The sequence below is a fragment of the Micrasema longulum genome, unplaced genomic scaffold (assembly GCF_059751315.1).
Source record: "Micrasema longulum isolate JH-2025_06_02 unplaced genomic scaffold, ASM5975131v1 h1tg003258l, whole genome shotgun sequence".
NCBI lineage: Eukaryota > Metazoa > Arthropoda > Insecta > Trichoptera > Brachycentridae > Micrasema > Micrasema longulum.
In genome coordinates this window covers 1-19,864 of record NW_028280342.1, presented here as the reverse complement: position 1 = coordinate 19,864, position 19,864 = coordinate 1, and the positions used below count along the sequence as shown (strand labels likewise).

General features: G+C 35.0%; 1 protein-coding gene across 1 annotated transcript; it reads right to left on the bottom strand.

The window, feature by feature from the left end:
• Nucleotides 1-307: 307 nt before the first annotated feature.
• Nucleotides 308-15,489, bottom strand: LOC148270911 (pickpocket protein 28-like). Its single transcript, XM_088242064.1, has 10 exons — nt 15,423-15,489; nt 14,466-14,723; nt 11,338-11,544; nt 10,846-11,008; nt 8,974-9,119; nt 8,670-8,793; nt 6,608-6,938; nt 4,207-4,405; nt 1,899-2,005; nt 308-886 (listed from the first exon to the last, which is right to left on the bottom strand). The coding sequence occupies exons 2-10, from the start codon at nt 14,690-14,692 to the stop codon at nt 732-734; spliced, it is 1,659 nt and encodes a 552-aa protein (XP_088098190.1). The 5' UTR covers nt 14,693-14,723; nt 15,423-15,489; the 3' UTR covers nt 308-731.
• Between the last annotated feature and the right edge of the window lie 4,375 nt (nt 15,490-19,864).

Here is a 19,864-nt window from a genome sequence, read left to right as displayed (position 1 = left end):
TATCTGAGTGACATATTCATCATTCTTTTATTTTTTCTTCTTTATAAATTTGCATAGTGAAATTTATTTTATAAATAGTGTCTACTGTATGAACTTTAAATAATTTATGTAAAATTTCCGTAATGAATGTTGAGGTTTTCTTTAAAATTACTTTAATAGTTAATACTTGTACTATTTTAAAAGGGTTTAATATATTGGCATATGCACCACCCCATACAGCAATACCATCATGCATTATGCAGCACGCACTCACACGCTGCATTTTAACCGCTTGCAGCACCAACTGCTGGACATCGGCATGATCGAGGCACCTCAAATTCTACGTGTCCCTCGTTGACTCCAGTTCGTTTTGCGTTTTGCTCTTTCTAAGACTTTCAAATACCCTCTTAATGTAAATTCATGTCACGGTTAATTCATTCAGTGTTGTACTTAATTAAATCGCTTTTTGTATAAACTTGTATTAATCTATTATATTAAAACCTCAGAACAATGCATCTTTAATTTAATTTTACGTAACCTAACAACAGAACTACGGTAAGTCAAGCCAACTATTTCATTCAAACAAAAGAGTTCACTACACCATATTGTAACAAAGATTGTACAATTGAGTAATAAACTGTTTTTAAATTACTGATTTTTAAAATATTCCTTAATCTCATTAATATGTTTTTTTATTTTCTAATACGTTTAACTAATTCCCTTATATGGTCTTTCCACTATTCCAGATTGATCTACATTCTTCTTAACTCTTGCCAATAAAGCTGACGGGAGGGTGGTAGGTTGGTTCTTGTTTCCTTTGCTGGCCCTCCCATGAGGAAATAAATAATTTCTGCTAAACTCAACACGCTGCAGCCCAATACCAGCCCACACAGGCCTCCGAGGGAACCTGCAGAACAAATTTACATTTAAAGAAAAAACATTCTCATCTGGTTAAAAATTATGATATTTCTGGTGAAGCTGTTAAAGGGGATTGTACCAAATAGCATGATCCGTGAAGCAAAACATATGGGTGAAGGTGTATATTTTAAATTATGATCCTGCCGGTAAATCAACTCTGTGACTACAAATTAATTGTATATCACTTTGTCGACCCGGAATTTTAAAAAAAGAGTTTCCCACTCCCACAAGACTAGATAACAAACTAAGAGTTCCTTAGTCGTTCCCCAAATTACAAATCGAAGAAATATATTCTAATAGGCTTTATAGTGACTATTATATATAAGGGTTCGAATTATCAGTAGGGTCGCAGTGAGTCACATCTTGCTGGAGGGTGTGATTCTATAAAATGCTGCGAACGCTCAGTTGCATTCCACCAACAACACTACTGACTAGTCCAACTCGTTAGCGTCCACGTCGTGAACCCTGGGCAATGGGATCGCACTCATAACGGTGTGATCACAGCAGATACCGAGAGGATGAAAGGCGAGTTTTTGGCGCCTCTAAACCAGAACCAACCAGCTAAGGGAAGGTAACCCCGACAGAAAAATCTACCAGAGAAGGCAACGGGAAACCATTCCGATCATCTTTTCTCAGGAATCACTATGGCGAGTACACGCAACAAGTAGTTGTCCTGGCTGCGGAGTCAAGAGTAGCGCAGGACCAAGATGCTTTCGCTGTAGTGATCGCCAACGTCAGGGGGACCCGGCAAGGCACCGCAAGAAGAAGAAGTGACTATTAAAAGGTAATAAATAAATATAAGTAAGCCTTCCCTTAAAAAAATGTGACCCACCGAAAAGTCTTAAGATTTAGCGGATTACGAATTATATGTTTCTAGAAATACCAAATAAACGTTATTCTGCAGCACAGAAACTGAAAAATAGTCATAAAACTTCATTGGCAGAATGAAAATGAAAGCATTCACGATAACTTAAAATTTGTTGAAAAGATGAAAAACTTACTCATCCAATCGTACCAAGAAAACAAAGTATCGTGGTTAAGGAGTATGTAGGTATCTCTATTGAAAAATACGTGCAGAACACTGTGATTTCTGAAGTAAACTCCTTGCCTGAAAAATAAAATAGATAAATAATTTAAAATAAAAGTAAAGGTATTTGAAGCACGAACTTTGTAGTTATTCATTACAATAAAATAAATATAAAACAACTTCGCTTCTAACAACTTTTTTTTTTTTCACCTTTCAAAGCTACACGAGCTTCTATATCACAAATCTCATCCTATTTTATTTTAACAGTGATTACTAAATGTGATCGAATACGTAATATTATTACACACATGTTTGTTGTCATGGGGAAATTCAGTGGTTAAAAAAAAAATTGTTTATAGACTATTTAACTAAGCCAATTTTTTTAATTTTTTTAATTTTTATGTATCGTATTATCAGCCTACAATTTTTTTTTTCAAGTTTTGTATTTCTGAAATAACTCCGCGTGTGACGTCAGAGGCTCTTTTCCGGTTATTGTCGATCAGTTCTTCCCATTGGTCTATCCACGGCAAGCAAACCGGAAGGTTTCCGTAACTCTCATATCATAGGTTGATTTATATGAACCAGTGACGTCATTGAAAGTAGCTCGCTTTTATTTACATGTTTTTATTATTTTTTCCGTACATTTTCAGGAAACTTTGACGTACAAGTTAAAGCATCAATTTTTACTGCGCGCAAGAAAACATTTATTGAATTCAATTTCCCGAAGGGCTGAAGTTCCTCATTGACATATCTAAATTTGCCATCTTTGAAAAAAAAAAAAATTTACATATTATCAAGTGACACGACCAATATTTTCTAACCCTATCAAACGAAGACATATCTGATTTTGCCAGATTGTAGATCTCATCGAGACGAATCCGGTGATATAAATAAATAACAGAAGCAGCCGTCATTCCACAGAAATAATGTAAAAGCACGCCTGTTTTTAAGATTTTTTTTTTTTTGCACCACAACAGGCCAGGAGGTCTAATTACAGTGGTGAATTACATCACAGAGCACCCATGCTTGAAAAAAATCACATTTTATTTTTTTTTGTGTTCTCACCGGGAATCGAACCCGGAACCTTCCGTGCGTGAGTCAAGCGTCTTGACCACTACACCACGGAGGCCGACTAATAAATGCTACAACTTCTAAAAATTGTCGTAATGAGGAAATCACGACCACATTAGACAGAATGGTCAACACAGTGACATCACTTACACCGGGCAATAAGATGTCACAAGTCCCGTAAATGAGTATTTTTCTGCATTGCCCTATAATTCCTTCGTCTTTGTTGAGATGTTGGCATTCGTAAGTATAATTTTTCTCTTCAACACAATGTCTTTATCAACAATATTTTGAGTTTGTCCAAATATTTGCAGACAAGGACTGGATTCAACTCCCTGGGGAGCTGTTTATAAAAACATATTACAACAGAGATGAAAAACATTTTAGAGAAGGCAATATAGAAGTCTAGGCACCTACAGGGCTTATGACCTATCATTGGCTGGTTTAAGTGGCCACTGTGTAACATTCACCATTCTACCCATATTTAATCATCTATATTCCTTCAATTCTTTCATCTGTTGATGTTTCTTTTTTTTTTTAAAGGAATAACCCGCTAAGCCTCTATTTTAGAGGCTTGTCAGCAGGTGGAAAAGAGGGGATATGGAAGGAGGTAGTGAAAAATTCACCACAACACCCAGACCAATTGAGAAGAAAATCTTTCGTGGATTTTTATCTTGCAACTGGCGGGAATCGAACCCGCGACGCCAGTTTCACAGTCGGCCGTCTAACCAACTGCGACACGACGCCTGTTTGTGAAGTTAAAGAAAAAGCTCTTTGATGTTCAAATATGGGCAGAATGGTGAATGTTACACAGTGTGTAAAGTGGCCACTTAAACCAGCCAATGACAGGTCAAAAGCCCTGTAGATGCCTAGACTTCTATATTGTCTTCTCTAAAATGTTTTTCATCTTTGTTGTAATATGTTTACAATGTCTTTAGTAAGAAAAAATGGCACCGGAAAATGAACTGACCCGAAAATAGAGGGACTATCTGTTATGCAAGCAGTAGACACATGAACTTCGTTTACACCATGTTGGACCAAAACTATTAAATACTTATTACAAGCCTTGCGGCCTATTTTTAAAGAGGGATAGCCTCCTGTGGTGTCGATTTATCTCTTTGGTGGTCTGCCCGGATGTCGTCTACCTTGGGGTTGGTCGTGCAATGCAATGTGAGTCTTACGTTTAAACGATTAGATTTTTAGTCACTTCTTACTTGAGGATAGCCTTATCAGAGTCATTTGCGCTGTTGACAGTGGCTGGTTGCAGCCTCACCGAGTATCGCTGGGCTTTGTAGCTAATGTCAGAGCAGGACGGGATACAGTATGCACAAGGAGGACCTTTCTCCACCACGGTGGCAGTTTCGCTACTCTCCAACGCCTGGTCTTCCCCTGACCAAGCATTTTCCCAAGTCCCTTAAATATAAAAGACAGTATGATAACGAAGCAGTTCGTGAATGGATGGTCCAATTTTAATTTTCTAATTTAAAAAAAAACCCCATTCATACGCGTAATTTTGTATATTCATGTAGGTTGCGCTGCACATACACATACGCATTGTGTAGTATCCGTGAATACGCCCATGGTATGACATCGCACGACATACGCATTATTAAAATAGGCTTTGTCTCTCTCGCGCTCAGACGCGCTTATGAGCGTGACATAGACAACTATTGCTTTATTAGTTGCTAATGATATGGTAACACAATACACACAGGATGCTTCTGCGTTCGTCTGAATTTCACTGCGATTCTTAATAGTAAAAATATAATAATATGCATGAGTTTTAAGTTATGGATTAAAAACACTGGTTTATAAATATGTAGATATTTCATTAAATCAAATTGTAGTGGCTGTCGTTGTAGTCTGTTTATCGTCGCTTTAGTTCGTTTTTGTCCAACATAAAATCGTGTCATCAAGTGTACATGAGTTCTGAGAAAGCCTTTATTTATATAATGTTTTTAATAATTGTTAGAGGGTTTTTTTAAACGAACGTTGTCTTAAGTTTTGGCAACTATTTATGCCTATTTCGTAAAAAACCTTCAAGGCTCTATTTCTGCAGATTTTGGATTTGGTCTATTGGATAAAAACGACGTAACGTCATTTTATTTTTTTAACCTTTTGTACATAATGTAATTTGTACATTGGCGGGCTTATTGACAAATGGAAATTTCTTCCAACCAACCAATAAAATAAAAGTTTTATTTTCATAATTCAAGTTATAGAACATATTCAATAGAAAAAATATTAAAAAACTAAAGATATATTAAAATAGAAATAAACGTAATGAATTAACTTAAATCAAAACTATTACTCAATGGGAAAAAGGAAAAAAAAGGAAAGAGGAAAGGAGGAAAGGAGGAAGGGAGGAAAGGAGGAAATATTACGGAAGAGAAAGGAGATGTTTCTTCAGATGTGATTTAAACAGAGATAATGTAGTAACATCTTTGATGGTGGATGGAAGATGATTCCACAGTTGAGCCGCATGAACACTATATGAGTTAGAGAAGAAAGAGGAATTGTGGATGTGTAGTAAGAGAGTGCCTTGAGAATAAGAACGAAGAGGTAAACCATGAACTGATTGAAAACTGCGTTGAATTTTTTTACGCAGGTATATTGGAGCGTTTGGACTATGCAGTACATTGAACAGAAGTGAGAGGGAGTGATAACCTCTCCGCTGTCTAATTTTGAGCCATTTCAGTTGCCTATGATAATCAGAAATGTAGTCATATTTTCTAAGACCAAAAATGTACCTTGTGCATGTATTTTGAAGTCGTTCAAGTTTATCTAGTTGCACAGCTTAAATCAGTCATGGAAACATCCGCGTAATCTAGAACGGATAGTAGTAATGCTTGTACAAGGGTGCATTTAGTATTAATGGGTAAGAATTTTTGCGACCTTCTAAGCGATTGCAGACTGAAAAATATTTTGCGGCTTAATTCATGAGTATGAGCTCGCCAGCAGAGATGTTCATCCATTTGTACTCCTAGATTTCTTACGGATTTCCTGTGTTGAATATTGGTACCATTGACATTAAGAGTATTAAGTGAAGATACGTCTAGCTTACTAGCAATCTTTGACTACCCGCAAACACAATTTGTGTTTTGTTTTCCTGTTCCTCATAGTTTTTGAAGAGAACATATTTTTGATTTAACAGAGGCCGTGGCGCAGTTGGTTAGACGGACAACTGTGAAACTGGCGCCGCGGGTTCGATTCCCGCCAGTTGCAAGAAAAATATCCAAGAAAGATCTTTTTCTTAATTGGTCCGGGAATGTGGGGTATTTTTCATTACCTCCTTCCATATCCCCTCCATCCCACCTGCTGACAAGCCTCAAAATAAAGGCTTAGCGGGTTATCCCTTTTTTCTTAAAAATAAAAGCTTCATACGCTATTTTTAATTCTTTGCTTCACACATTTTATTTTTTTCGATTTTTGGAACAAAATACTTGATAAAAAAAGACTCGATAACGATGCTATTTTGCCACAAAATCCACAAATACGTACGAAGTGCTTTTTATCCTAAAACCAGTCTCGAAAATGTCGCGAAAGCGATGAAACCAGTCGCCAGTATTCCTCTTATTCGTCTTTTATTCCCTAAAAGTATGAAGCATTAGTTACTTTTCCATTTCCTCAAGCACCCGTTGTCGGTGAGGTCGCAGAAGTTTGCCAGCGCTGCCGATGGGAGGAAGAACGGGATGCACCCGCACGACGTCCTCGCGCTCTTCGCCCGGCAGCTCACCACGCAGTCGCTGTAGGAGTCGTACATCGAGGTGAGGTCCTCGTCCACCAGGCAGCCCCTGTCTTCCTGGGACAGTTTTTCCACGGCCCTCGAGGCGGACACCACGGTAGCGTCCAGCGAGACGTACTGCTCGGTGCTCGGGGGAACAAACTGCTCCAGGCAACCGCCGCTCGGGATGTCGGGATAGTCTGGAGGGTTGAAGATCATCACCTAGCGAGTGATAAGTTTTACATGGTTCAATACCTAAAACCGTTTATTATATTTATTTATTTAACTTTTTGTACATAATGTTAGTTGTACATTCGCGAGCTTATTGCCAAATGGCAATTTCTTCCAAATAACAAATAAAATAAAAGTTTTATTTTTATAATTCAAGTTGCGAAACATATTTAAAAGAAAATAAAAATAAAAAAGCTAACGATTTACAAAAGTATAAATAATTGTATTTGTATATAAATTACCTTAAATCAATACTATTTGGTTGCGAATTATGTGGGTATGCGTTGGTCAAGTATTGTCACAACTCTTATATATTTTGTACCCACAACCACTGTTCACTTCCCACACCAGTAACTTTTGATCATCCGTCACATTAAGACCTCATGTCGTACATCACGCGTTTATTTTGTTGAACGTGTTCTGCATCATAGACTTTGTTTCCACAAACCATCAGTGTTAAGCTCCAGATCGGGGCCTGCCCTCGTGTTAGTGCTGCTTGCCAGTGTTCAGTCAGATCCAGAAAGTCCATCGAGAACGAAGATAAGATAAAAGGCATCCCTTCCTAATCCATCTCATTTGCTGAGGTTGTGACCGATTGACACTGCATACCGCATATCGAGAATACTCACTTATTTTCATTAAATTTTATTTCAGTCCACTTCGCTCAATAATATCGTAGAAGCTCGAGGGCTTCGCCCCTGCTATTTCACGCCCCGAATCCGCGTGAGAATTCGTTTTCTCACCACTGTTACTCAATGAAAAAAAGGAATAAGGAGATGGTAGTAGTAACAGTAACAGTAATAGTAACAGTAACCGTTTCACAAATTAAGCTGATTCGTGAAGACATTTAAAGTGTAACAGTTTAGTGAAATTTATGTAAAATTACTACTCCTTTACAAACCTCAATATTAGAATTATGATAGCAAGTAAGTTTTTTTTTGTACTACGAGTATGTTTGTGGTTTGATTATAATGCGGTTTTTAAAAAAAAAAAACAATTCACATGATGATTGAAAAAAAAAATACTTGTTATAAATAACACGATTCAAAAAGACAAATTTTAAAAACTCTACTAAATCTATGTTCAGGGAACAAATATAACCAGGTTGTGGTCCCGTGGTAGTATTGTGGACTCACGAGCCAAAGGTCCGAGGTTCAAATCCCACTCTACCAGAACTCGATTTTAATTTTTCCAGCGCAAGTTATTTACGACGTTTAAAAAATGGTCTAAAAATTTTAATAATTGCGTAAATAATAAGAACTCAAATATTTATATTTTTCATTAAAAAAAAGGTTTAACCTTTTGATCGGCATTTAAATTTTGTTTTACAAAATGTGGTTTGGTGCAATTCAGTATTTATGATAATCTTATGCCATGTAGGTAATATTATAATTATTAAATATATTTTTAAAAAATATTGCTATTCAGACGTGTATTTATTTTTAGAGTGTATAAAAACGTCAGGCAACTAAATACTATTTTGTATTAATCAACGTGTTTTCCATTTTCAAGGGAAAAAATGTCTTGAGTAAACGTATAAAAAAACATTTTAATAAAATTTGAGTTTTTGTTGAATATTACTAATATTTGTTATGCCCTCTAAAAATTATTTCAATTTTTAAATCTACGTTATTTTTCAGGCCATTAAAAATAAAAAACGAACGAACGTTATTTTTCCTAAAAATTTTCCTAAAATCTTAGGTATAACTAAACATAACCTACCTTAATTCCCACGTTAGGCATCCTTGTATACAAATAGTCTTCTAACTCCGGATTGAGGACTACAGAAATCCCACGTCCCATTCCCGTGGATCCCATGAGACGATCACTTTGTGTTTTGTTATTTCTAAAGAATGATGAATAGTGTTATAATAATTTTTGTCTGCAGATCGGTGGGTGTTAAAATATTATCCAATATTTCAACACCCACCGATCTGGTTTCCAATATACTTGAAACACTTAAACCGATCGTTATTGATAAAATATTAAATGTTCATTCTAATAGAATAATCGATATCTATCTTACCTCAAATAGTTATCACTATCGCGGACGTAATTAAATATGCAACAGTACCCGTCAGAAGTCTTGTGATAGGAGAACAATTTGGAACAGTTAGTCAGAACGCTTCTCCACAAACATCGTACCAAAAGCTCTTCACAGTCTGGGGTTAGCTAAAATTCCACAAATAAACGACACAGTATATTCTCATTTAATTAACTTTTGACTTTCGAATAACGACAAAACGCATGAAAATTTTATTAACACGGTAATGGTTTAGTTGGTAAGATAAGTGAAGAAAAAGGGGGAAGTAGTTGTTAATTATGATTGCAATGATTAACTTATAACTACTCGAGAAGGATCCGATTAGACCCATTGTAAATGATCGATTATGTGTAAAGCATTTTTTACAGGTACATAATATTCCTTAATTAAATCATGTAAAAGTGTACACAAAACTTTACCACACGTCTTTTTATGATTCCGAGTTTTAAGAAATGTAGGTATATTGTTAGTAACAACAATTTATCCATAGTTGTCTGCTTACCCACACAACTCGGCAAGCTCTAGATTTGTCTTTCCTAGTAAACCACAGTAATCTGAACTATTTACAATAAACATCAGTCAACCTTACAAAGCGTTATTACTGATCTTATTTACCACCTTAGGGTATTACAACTGGCGAGGAGGATAATTTTTGGAAAGCGTGAGCATCGAAACTCCACGGATTATTTGAGAAGTGGGTCGGCTGTAGTATTGTCGCTTGCGAGGCAAACGACTCCCGGTCCGATAGATTCTTTTAGATTTGCGGAGGGACTCCTGGTCCCCTCGCAAATATAAAAAAAAATCTCCGAGACCTTGTCGTTTGCCCCCTTTAAAATCTAAAAAAAAACTTTCGGACCAGGATTCGTTTGCCTCACATGCGAAAATACTACAGCCGACCCACTTCTCAAATAATCCTTGGAGTTTCGATTATTTTGGTCATCTCACACTTTCCAATAATTATCCTCGTCGCCAGTTGTTATGCCTTAGGGTAGAGCTCCTGTCTGATGGCAAAACAATGCATCTATAGTTGCATCGTTTTGCCGTTATACGGCTCAAAATATTCTACTCTCTGAGATCTGTCATATGGTAATTAAGATTTTTTTTAAAGCTTCCTAGCCAATTGGCAACTTGGTGTAACTATGGAAAAGTTCTGATTTAATTGCCATAAAACATTTTAAAAGCAATTATCTTAGTTCGACCTTTTTTGAGACGCATCGTTTTGCCATAAGATAAGAGTAACTTGGTAAATAAGATCAGTAATAACGCTTTGCACGGTTGACTAATGTTTATTGCAAATAGTTAATACTATTGTGGTTAGAGAGCGACTGTTTACTAGGATAGACAAATCTAGAATGGCTTGCCGAGTTGTGTGGGTATGCAGACGACTGTAGCTATATTGTTGTTACCAACAATGTACCCACATTCCTCACAAGAGCAAATTGTTAAGTTAAATAATAATATTATAAAACCCACAAAAATGCACAAAAGGCAACATGAAAAACTGGGTTTGACCCAACACCGCCATTTTTTTTTAATGTTACTTTTTTATTACGGGGGGTATTTCTGATGTCGATTAAAATGATTGCAACATAGGTAATAAAGATGATTTAATGATTAAAGTAATTGAAATAAAAATGGCAGATAGGAATTTGAGTTACACGATTAAGAATGCGAGTGAACGCAAATCAAATACAATATTTAAGTTAGCAGAGCTATTAAATGAGTGGTTACTAGAAAATATTGATAAATAACCAGATTTTGAATATTCAACAAATAGAAAAACACCATGAGAATACATAAACTCTTGAAAAGGAGCATTTCTTATTAAATGCATGCAAACAAAAGTATATTTACATCTTTCATTATCGTTTCCAGATTGTATGGATAGAGCATATTGTGAATGATTTCCAGTTCATCGCTATTAGGTTCTTCAAAATCATAGGCAAGACCCAGGAATCCCAACAGGTACACAAGGCTCGTCTCATTATAGTCAGACGTAGCTCGGCCACTTGAAATACTAAAAAACGAAGTTTAATACATAAATAAAAAACCAGTATAAACAGACACAGAGCCAACTATAAAATACAAATGAAAAAAGCGATGAGGCTGATGTGGAATTCAAGTTTATTGGCTAATTCAACAAACGTCAAATTGGTTGACTGAGGTCAATTTGTTTTTATGTTTCCATAATCGTATAATGGTTCAGTTTTTTGTGAAAATCCTTCATTTGGTATCCATGTACATTATTATTTCCGTTCTCAGATCATTTTTCATTTAATTATTTGGGCTTGACAGTGATTTGATTTGATTATGCGCTCATGAGTAAAAGTAACTTGGCAAACTCACAGCTCCTGGGCTAATTTAGTGACCTTCTTTTTGCTCAACTTGTTGACTGTACAGAGGGCGAGACCAGGGAAAGCAACGCTGGACACAGGTATTCCATCAGGGTTGCGTGACGTCATAGTAGGGCTGCTGTAAGCTTTAGCTGCTGCTACCCATACCACGTAGGCAGCTGTCACCATGGCGCATACATGAACACACCACCATACTAATCTGCAGAGAACAAATTTAAAAAGTCGATATTACTATCTTTTGATTCTTACTATTTAAATAATTTCCACTGCTTTAAAAATACTTGCTTAAGAAATTACATGACTTTTGGTTAGTATACATTCTTCGAGACTTATTCTTTGTCAGTTCATAAAACTTTACTTAAGTCTACGTTTTTATTGCTTCAAATGTGGCGAATACTTACTTCATTTATTTTCTTTGTTAGCTCCTAAAGTAAAACAATCTTTTAAAACGAGAAAAGGACAATCGAGACTTATAAACCATGGACTGAAATTATACAATAAACTACCAGACAAAACTAAACAAAAGACTCAGGCAACCTTTACAAAAGATGTTAAAAATATTATTATTAACAGTAGAATGTGAATTTTAAAAGTGAAAACATTTTGTTAAATGTATGTAACCCGTAAGGGTTTATCAATAAAATTTAAATAAAAAAAATATAAAAAAAAATTTAAAAAAAAGTATTACATATGCCTACTTCATGTTTTCGTGCTTCAAATATTACTTCGACTCGCATAATTTGGTATTTTATTTTGTATTTTATTTATTGGGGATATCAACAGTAATACATGTAAAAAAATATAAAACAAACAAAATATACAGAGAATCAAACCAATAGCAGATATCCACAGAAATATATAAATACTCGTACAATACATACTAGTGTGTTAGAGTGAGTGTAAGTGTGTGAGAGGGTGGGTGAGTGGGTATTATTTTTCTTTTATTTTTATTTTATTTTATTTTATTTCACTGGAAAGCCAACAGACATTAATATATTTATAAGATACAATAATACCATAAATACATATTATAAAGTCCAATTAGAGGCTTCCACATAATCTGGTTATTGTAAATGTTGTCACATAAAAATTATACATAACATAAAATAACTAATCATACAAAACTTATAATATTTCTAAACATGTAAATGTAATACATATTATTAAAAATATATCTACTTTTGAATATTGGTCACACAGTTGCACATTATAATATATAATATATATATAATATATAATACAACTTAATAATAATATAATAATTTTTATGAAATGAGGGTGGACAAGTGTGTAAATATCATAGCACAAGTGTCAAAAATATATAAAATATTAAGAATCAGAGATAAAATAAGATTTTATTATAGAAACTAAGTATAAGACAAAAAGTGTGTTTTATTAAATATTATTAAGTGTTCACATAAGTAAAATATGTGTTTAACAATTTATAAATTAAATATAAATGTACCTTGTTATTATTAAAACACAAATAAAAATATGTTTATATGTGCCCTATTTCAAAAAAGAATAAAATAAAATAATTATTTTGTTTGCGTTTTTTTTCACCAAATACCTACCTATTAACATATTACAACAGAGAGAAGAACATTTTAAAGAAGGTAATGTAGAAGTCTAGGCATTTACAGAGCTTATGACCTGTCATTGGCTGGTTTAAGTGGCCATTTTAGACACTGTGTAACATTCACCATTCTCTATACTTCTTCATGGACCACGTGGTTTTATCAACAATATTATGAGTTTTTTCCAAATTTTTGTCGACAAAGACTGGATTCAACTCCCTGGGAAGCTGTTAATATTAACAAATTACAACAGAGGCGAAGAACATTTAAAAGAAGGTAATATAGAAGAAGCCAGTCCTCGTCTACAAAAATTTGGACAAACTCAAAATATTGTTGATAAATACCTACCTGTTTGTTTAGTTAAAATAATTAAGTTATATGTACGCATTGAGTTTCAAAAAACAAAAACAAACAAACAAACCATCACGCCGTTTCCCAGTAAGGGTAGGCAGAGAGGATAGAACGCCACAACATTCTATCTTTGCATACAGATCTCGCTTCCTCTACATGCATACATCTTCTCATGCACGCGCGCCGATTATTCCGACTTTTGACATGTCCATCTATAAGTATTTGTTGGATTTGGTCATGCCATGTCTTTCTCGGTCTTCCTCTATTTCTGCATCCATCAACATTCGCATTGTAATTATTCTTAGCCGTTCTCTCGCTGTCCATTCGTTCTACATGTCCAAACCAGCGCAGAGCTCCTTTCTTGGTTTTGTCGATAATGCTTGTCTCAGCCTTACATAATGTACGGATCTCAACATTTGTGCATCTATCGTACATAGTTTTACCACACATTCGCCTGAGAGATCGCATTTCGACAGCATTCAGCCTACTTTCATCCCTGTTTTTCCAAGTCCATACTTCGCTCCCATACATCAGGGACGGGACCAGGACTCCGTTGAGAACTGCCAATTTTGCCTCTTGTGACAAGCATTTATTTGCCAAGGTCGATTTAAGTGCACCGTTCACTCTGTTCCCTCCTTTCAATACCTTCCTCAGTCATTCCATCACTAGTGAACATACTTCCCAGATACACAAATTCCTCTACTTGTTTTAGTATAACTCCATTCACAGTGATTTCACATTTAGTCATACTTTCATTTCTTTAAAAAACCATCACATTCGATTTTCAATTTCCATTTATTTATTATAAATACAAAATATATATTTCAAAGCATAAAAAACACGAAAAAAAATACAGTTTGATTATTAAATTTAGTTAAATAAAAATACCCAGTAATTAGAGCAAAAAGAAACTACCCCCAATAACCTTTCAGTATCATGAAAGATGTCGATATTTGAAAATATGCAGTTGAGTAAAGAAATTTCTCTTCCTAGTGGCATTACCATTAGCAGACTGGTTCTGCAAGCAGGAAGATAAAACAGCTTAAGCCGTCATTGCATATAGCTACTCTGAGCATCTTTACTCACACGACAACTTTGTAAAAACGTGGGTGCCGCTATAGAGACTCGTGTACGCGAGATGTGGTGGGCAAGCGGTTATGTCCGTAAATATTACATAATATTTATTACTTACCTTTCTTCCCATTGCAAAGTATCATCATCCAGGTAACTATAGCAGTTAATAGAAGAGTTTTGTAAGTAGTTACGTGCTCTCTCCTTACTCTTTCTTTGTATTGCGTCCCTGATCAGCTTCCAGCGGAAGGATAGTTCCTTCGTCGTAAACAACTCCGTCTTGTCACTTTTTGTTTTCATCGACTTCTTCCACTCTTTCTTTATACTTCTATTCTGGTCATTTCTCATCTTATGTTAGTTTTTGTGGTTTTTTATATTCCTGAAAATTAGGCACATTATAAATTGGAGCCTACTAAGGGAAAACGTTGATAAAAACCACATTGGTTCACTTTGTTAATTTTTTTTTATTAGTAACTAAAACCTCGTTTATTTGACTATCTAATCATCACAGTTTAAATCAACTTCAACCATGCATTAAGGTACAATAAAGATTTGATTAAATAAAGTCAATCGCTCCCATTACCCCATACATGCGGGTAATGAGAGCTTATTTAACGCTCATATGGGAAACGGGAGCAATAATTTTTACTTCTTCAAAAAATAAAGCTCAACTTATTTAAAAAGCAAATCTTAGTTGTTAATACGAAGAACTATTTGTGACACAAATAAAAAAATTAACTATTTAAAATGGTATTTAGTAAGTAATAACAGACATGATGTCTTTCTTTTTTCTATTCTTTTTCTTCAAATACTGCCTTCATTAATGTGTGTTTGTTTAGATTTAAGAATGAAGTTTAATCTTTAATGCCTTGTTTTTATTGATATACGGTTGTTGCATTAGGCTTACAATGGACTCAGTAGGCTCCCATTACCTGCTGACTACCATCTTTAAAAGTAATAACACAAATATGTTAATCGATTTTTAATCACAGTTTGACGAATGACACTTGAAAGAAGACGAATCTAGGTATGTATTAAGCATAAACATAATACAATAAGAATGTATCTCCATCCTTACCTGAACGCCAGCAATTGGCTGTTTTTTATTAACGCGGACCGAAAAACTAACAAATGTCTCTCGTGACTCAACGCAGGGCACTAACGGCGCATGTGCATCAGACGAACTTTCTCGATGGATGACAGAAACGGCCGAGTGCTTAACCCTTATACTGCTAAACAACGATATATCGTTGTTGTTAATCCCTATCATAAAGTTCTAACTAGACTGATGCTGACGTCATAATCCCCAAAAGGGTAAATGAATTCGGGAACTGCTTGTTGCACTTAACCGTCAGTGGTATAAAACATTTTCAAAACATAAAAACGACTTATTCGACGGGTTATTATTTAGTTTCGTACCTATTTCAGCCCTACGGAAAATTTTATACAAAAAATGTTTTCTTACGCGCTGTAAAAATTTAAGCATTAAATTGTACGGCAAAGTTTCTTGAAAATGAATAAAAAATCATTAAAAATATTTTAATGAAAACGAACAACTTTGAACGACGTCACTTGTTCATATGAATCAATCAATGATAAGAGGGTTGTGTAATATTTCCGGTTTGCTAATCGTCAATGGACCAATCAACAGAACTAACCGAGAAAAAGCGGAAGAGAACTTGCGACGTCACACGCGGATTAATGTCAGAAATACAAAACTTTAAAATATCGTAGCGCTGATAATACGATACATAAAAATTGAAAAAAAAGCTTTGTAAAACATTTTTTTTTTAAAACCTCTAAACATCCTCATTATAAATTTACTTATGTTGTTTAAATTCGCAGTGCTTTTAAGAAAAGAGAAACGACTAAACACGGGAAACTTCTAGCTAGTCGGGACCTGAAACTGAACTTTTTTACATTCCAAAAACAGTGAAATAAAAAATAAATCAATGTTAATAGTTAGATTTTTAATCACTTATATGATATTTGAGGAAAATAATTTGTGGCGGGTCGACAACGACGGCACGAGCCGAACATTGCCGAACGCCGACGTAGAGCGTACGAACGGGCCAAACCGAAGGAGAGAAAACTACCGGATTCCGACCTCACCGCACGCGTCTTCGAGGCACAAAATTACCGCCAATTTAGATTTACCAACTTCATTTTATTTTGCCTAATATAGTTATTAGAATCCTTCTTTCAATGTGTTAGCTTCAGTAGTTTAGTTTCGTGAATAAATCTTTGTGTAAAACGTAAGTACCCTGTTTTACTTGCTCTCATTCTGTGCACCCACATAACTTTGTACATCACAAAATTAGGCCACCAACTAGGTGCCTACATAAAGGTGGTAACAACACCACTAAAGTGGTATACCCCGACGTTTGAACACGAAAACACAACATTAAACAATCAATCACGGTGACCCCATTCAAATTCCATAAAAATTGCGCAAAATTTCAGACAGAAATATCTTCGCTTGACAAAATTGTACAACAATTACTTTTTTTCGGTCGGTACATGAAAAATTTAAAATTTCATTTTTAATTTGATTGCACTTTTAATTTATTTGTAATTAATCAAGGTTAATCTATTTCAAGGTTAACTTATTTGAAGGTTAATTAATTTAGTATAATAGAATTATATTATAATAATTATAATATATAATAGAATTAGATTTTTCAAAGACCGAGCGAATCGAGTGAATTTTTCTGTCGGTAACAATCTTCAATGTAAATGTAACTAATGTAAATGTAATTAATGTAACTAGTGAATTGATTAAACGGTGATTAATTTCTTAACAATATTACTCGGCCGGGATTAATTCAAACAGGTGATTCATAATTTAACTAAAATTATTATAAACAAACATAATATAATACGTTCGAGCGACTCGCTCACCAAAAATCGCACGCCGAGTAATACATTCCTACAACACATATAAATTTTATTTTTTTTATTTTTCTTGAGTCGAACACACAAACAATTCACACGAACATTTACATAGGGTGCCAGATTGAGTAGAGGTACTTACAGGGTACCGGAAAATAATTGTTATTTATAGTTCTTAAATTTTGTTTTTTTTTTTTTTTTTTCAAAAATCCGGTACATAATTATTTTTGACAAATATTATATGGCGAGACAAGCGTGACGTAGGCATCCGAAAGTTTTCTCCTTGTGAACGCACTGCGGGAGTAAGTTTTTTTTTTACCAGCGAAATCTATCGGAAATATTTTTCAGCTGGCGCAGTCGTTCACAATACTTGCAATTTGTAAAATTTTATTTTTGTAAACAACTTGAAACTATCAAACAAACAGATATTCGGGCGGCTAAGCCGACGAATGTTTAACTTAGTACGTGGACATTAGTATCCATACTTTTTTTCTATATACATTATATTGTGTGACTGTACTATATATGTTTATATTTTTAACCTAGGCTATGCATGTTATTATGTGTTACAGATTTGAAGTTTTACCATAAACATTTTTAAACTTGATATATTGTACAACGGACAATCAAAAGGAATATTAATATTGAGGGGACCACTCAGGCTTGGAGAATACAAATACCTAATAGTTGGAAAATGTGTTCCGCCGTATGGTAAAATAATTATTTAAATTTTCTGTTTTTAATTTTCTTTTCTATAACTTGCACAGTACATACATAACAAATAGTGACTCTGACATTTAAAAAAATAAATATTTTTGTTTGAAATTTAAATTTAAATTTAAATTTAAATCTAATAATTTAAACTTAACTTTTTAATACAACTACACTCATTATTGAATACTTTTATTTCAATATTTTAACTTATACTGTAATCATTATTACATACATTTTTCTGAATTTTTTTTTAAAAACGAATATTTTTAAACTGTAAACAATGGCTAACAAGGACAACACTGACTTGACAAATATCAACACAGCAAACAACATGTTCCACACGGATAGGATTAGCGTTAAACTACCACAGCTATGGGTGAACAACATCGAACTTTGGTTTAAACAGATAGAAGCACAATTCGAGTTGGCAAACATAGTTTCAGAAGACGCACGTTATAGTCACTTAGTGTCAAAACTTGAACAAACGCACATAGAACAAGTTTCAGATATTTTACTCATGGAACCGAACCGAGCAAAATATACGAGGCTGAAGGAAGCTATAATCCAACGCATGGGCTGTCCACAGGACAGAAGGAGAGAAAAACTGTTTTCTTCCTTACAGCTTGGGGATCGAAACCCATCCAGCCTACTTAGAGAGATGCGGACGCTAGCAATAGGTTTACAAATAGACGAAACGACGTTGCAATACTTGTGGATACAACAACTGCCCAAGACGATCCAAGCGCATTTAGCCATAAGCGAAGATGACTGGGATAGGCAAGCGACGATAGCAGATCGCCTAATACAGGTGTACACACAGGATAATGTAGCGGTAGTAGGTACCAACAATAAAAATAACATTTGTAGTTTAGAACAGTCCGTACAAGCTCTAACCCATAAGGTAGAGAGTTTATTTCACACAATCAACAAACAGCATAGTCACAACAACAATAACAATAGATTCAAACACACAACAAGTAACAGCAGTAACAATTTCAATAACAACAAATACAACAACAATTTCAACAAAACAAGCTATAGGGCCAACGGAAATAACAAGAAAACTATTCTTTGTTACTTCCACACAAAATTTGGCGATCAAGCTAAGAAATGCGTCACACCATGTGAATTTAAACCGCATCTAGCTTCAAAAAACTAGATGGTCGAATCATAGCGGAGGCGGCTGATTCAACCAACACAACACGTCTCTTTGTTAAAGATCGTGATACCGGTGTGTCATACCTCGTTGACTTCGGATCGGAAATATCATTAATTCCTAGATCTTTACACAAACGCCATGGAGAAAAGTCTAAGCTAATTCTCTATGCAGCGAACGGGACTACGATCCAGAATTTCGGAGTTACCACGGTAACACTGAATCTGGGATGTAAACAAATGTTTACATGGAAGTTTATAATAGCGGATACGACACGCCCTATTATAGGAGCAGATTTTCTCCACAACTTCCACCTGTTAGTAGATGTTAGGAACAAACGGTTAGTAGACAATACAAACGGCAAGATAGTCAGAGCATTTGACATCTCCACAAACAACAACATAACATGTTCCATATCATTAACAGACAAAACCAACATTTACCACTCACTCATATTGAAGTATCCACAACTAGTAGATATCAATAAACCATACGCAGGGCTGGATAAACACAACACAATCCACCATATAGATACCCGTGGCAAACCCGTTATGTGTAAGACTCGTCGGCTGTCCCCAGAACTACTGAGGCAGGCGAAGCAAGAGTTCGATCACATGGTGGCTCAAGGTATTTGTAGACCCTCCAAGAGTGAGTGGGCCTCTCCATTGCATATGGTGAAGAAGAGCGATGGTACTTATCGCCCTTGTGGCGATTACCGTAGCTTAAACGCACAGACGGTACCTGATCGTTATTCCTTA

Excerpts from the sequence above, each read along its gene's own strand:
- LOC148270911 (XM_088242064.1), bottom strand. The coding sequence starts at position 14,692 with ATGAGAAATGACCAGAATAGAAGTATAAAGAAAGAGTGGAAGAAGTCG. Across the intron at positions 9,120-10,845 it reads TGGAAACGATAATGAAAGAT|CTAACCCCAGACTGTGAAGA; the intron begins GTAAATATACTT and ends GTGGAATTTTAG. Across the intron at positions 2,006-4,206 it reads TCTGATAAGGCTATCCTCAA|GCAAGGAGTTTACTTCAGAA; the intron begins GTAAGAAGTGAC and ends TTTATTTTTCAG.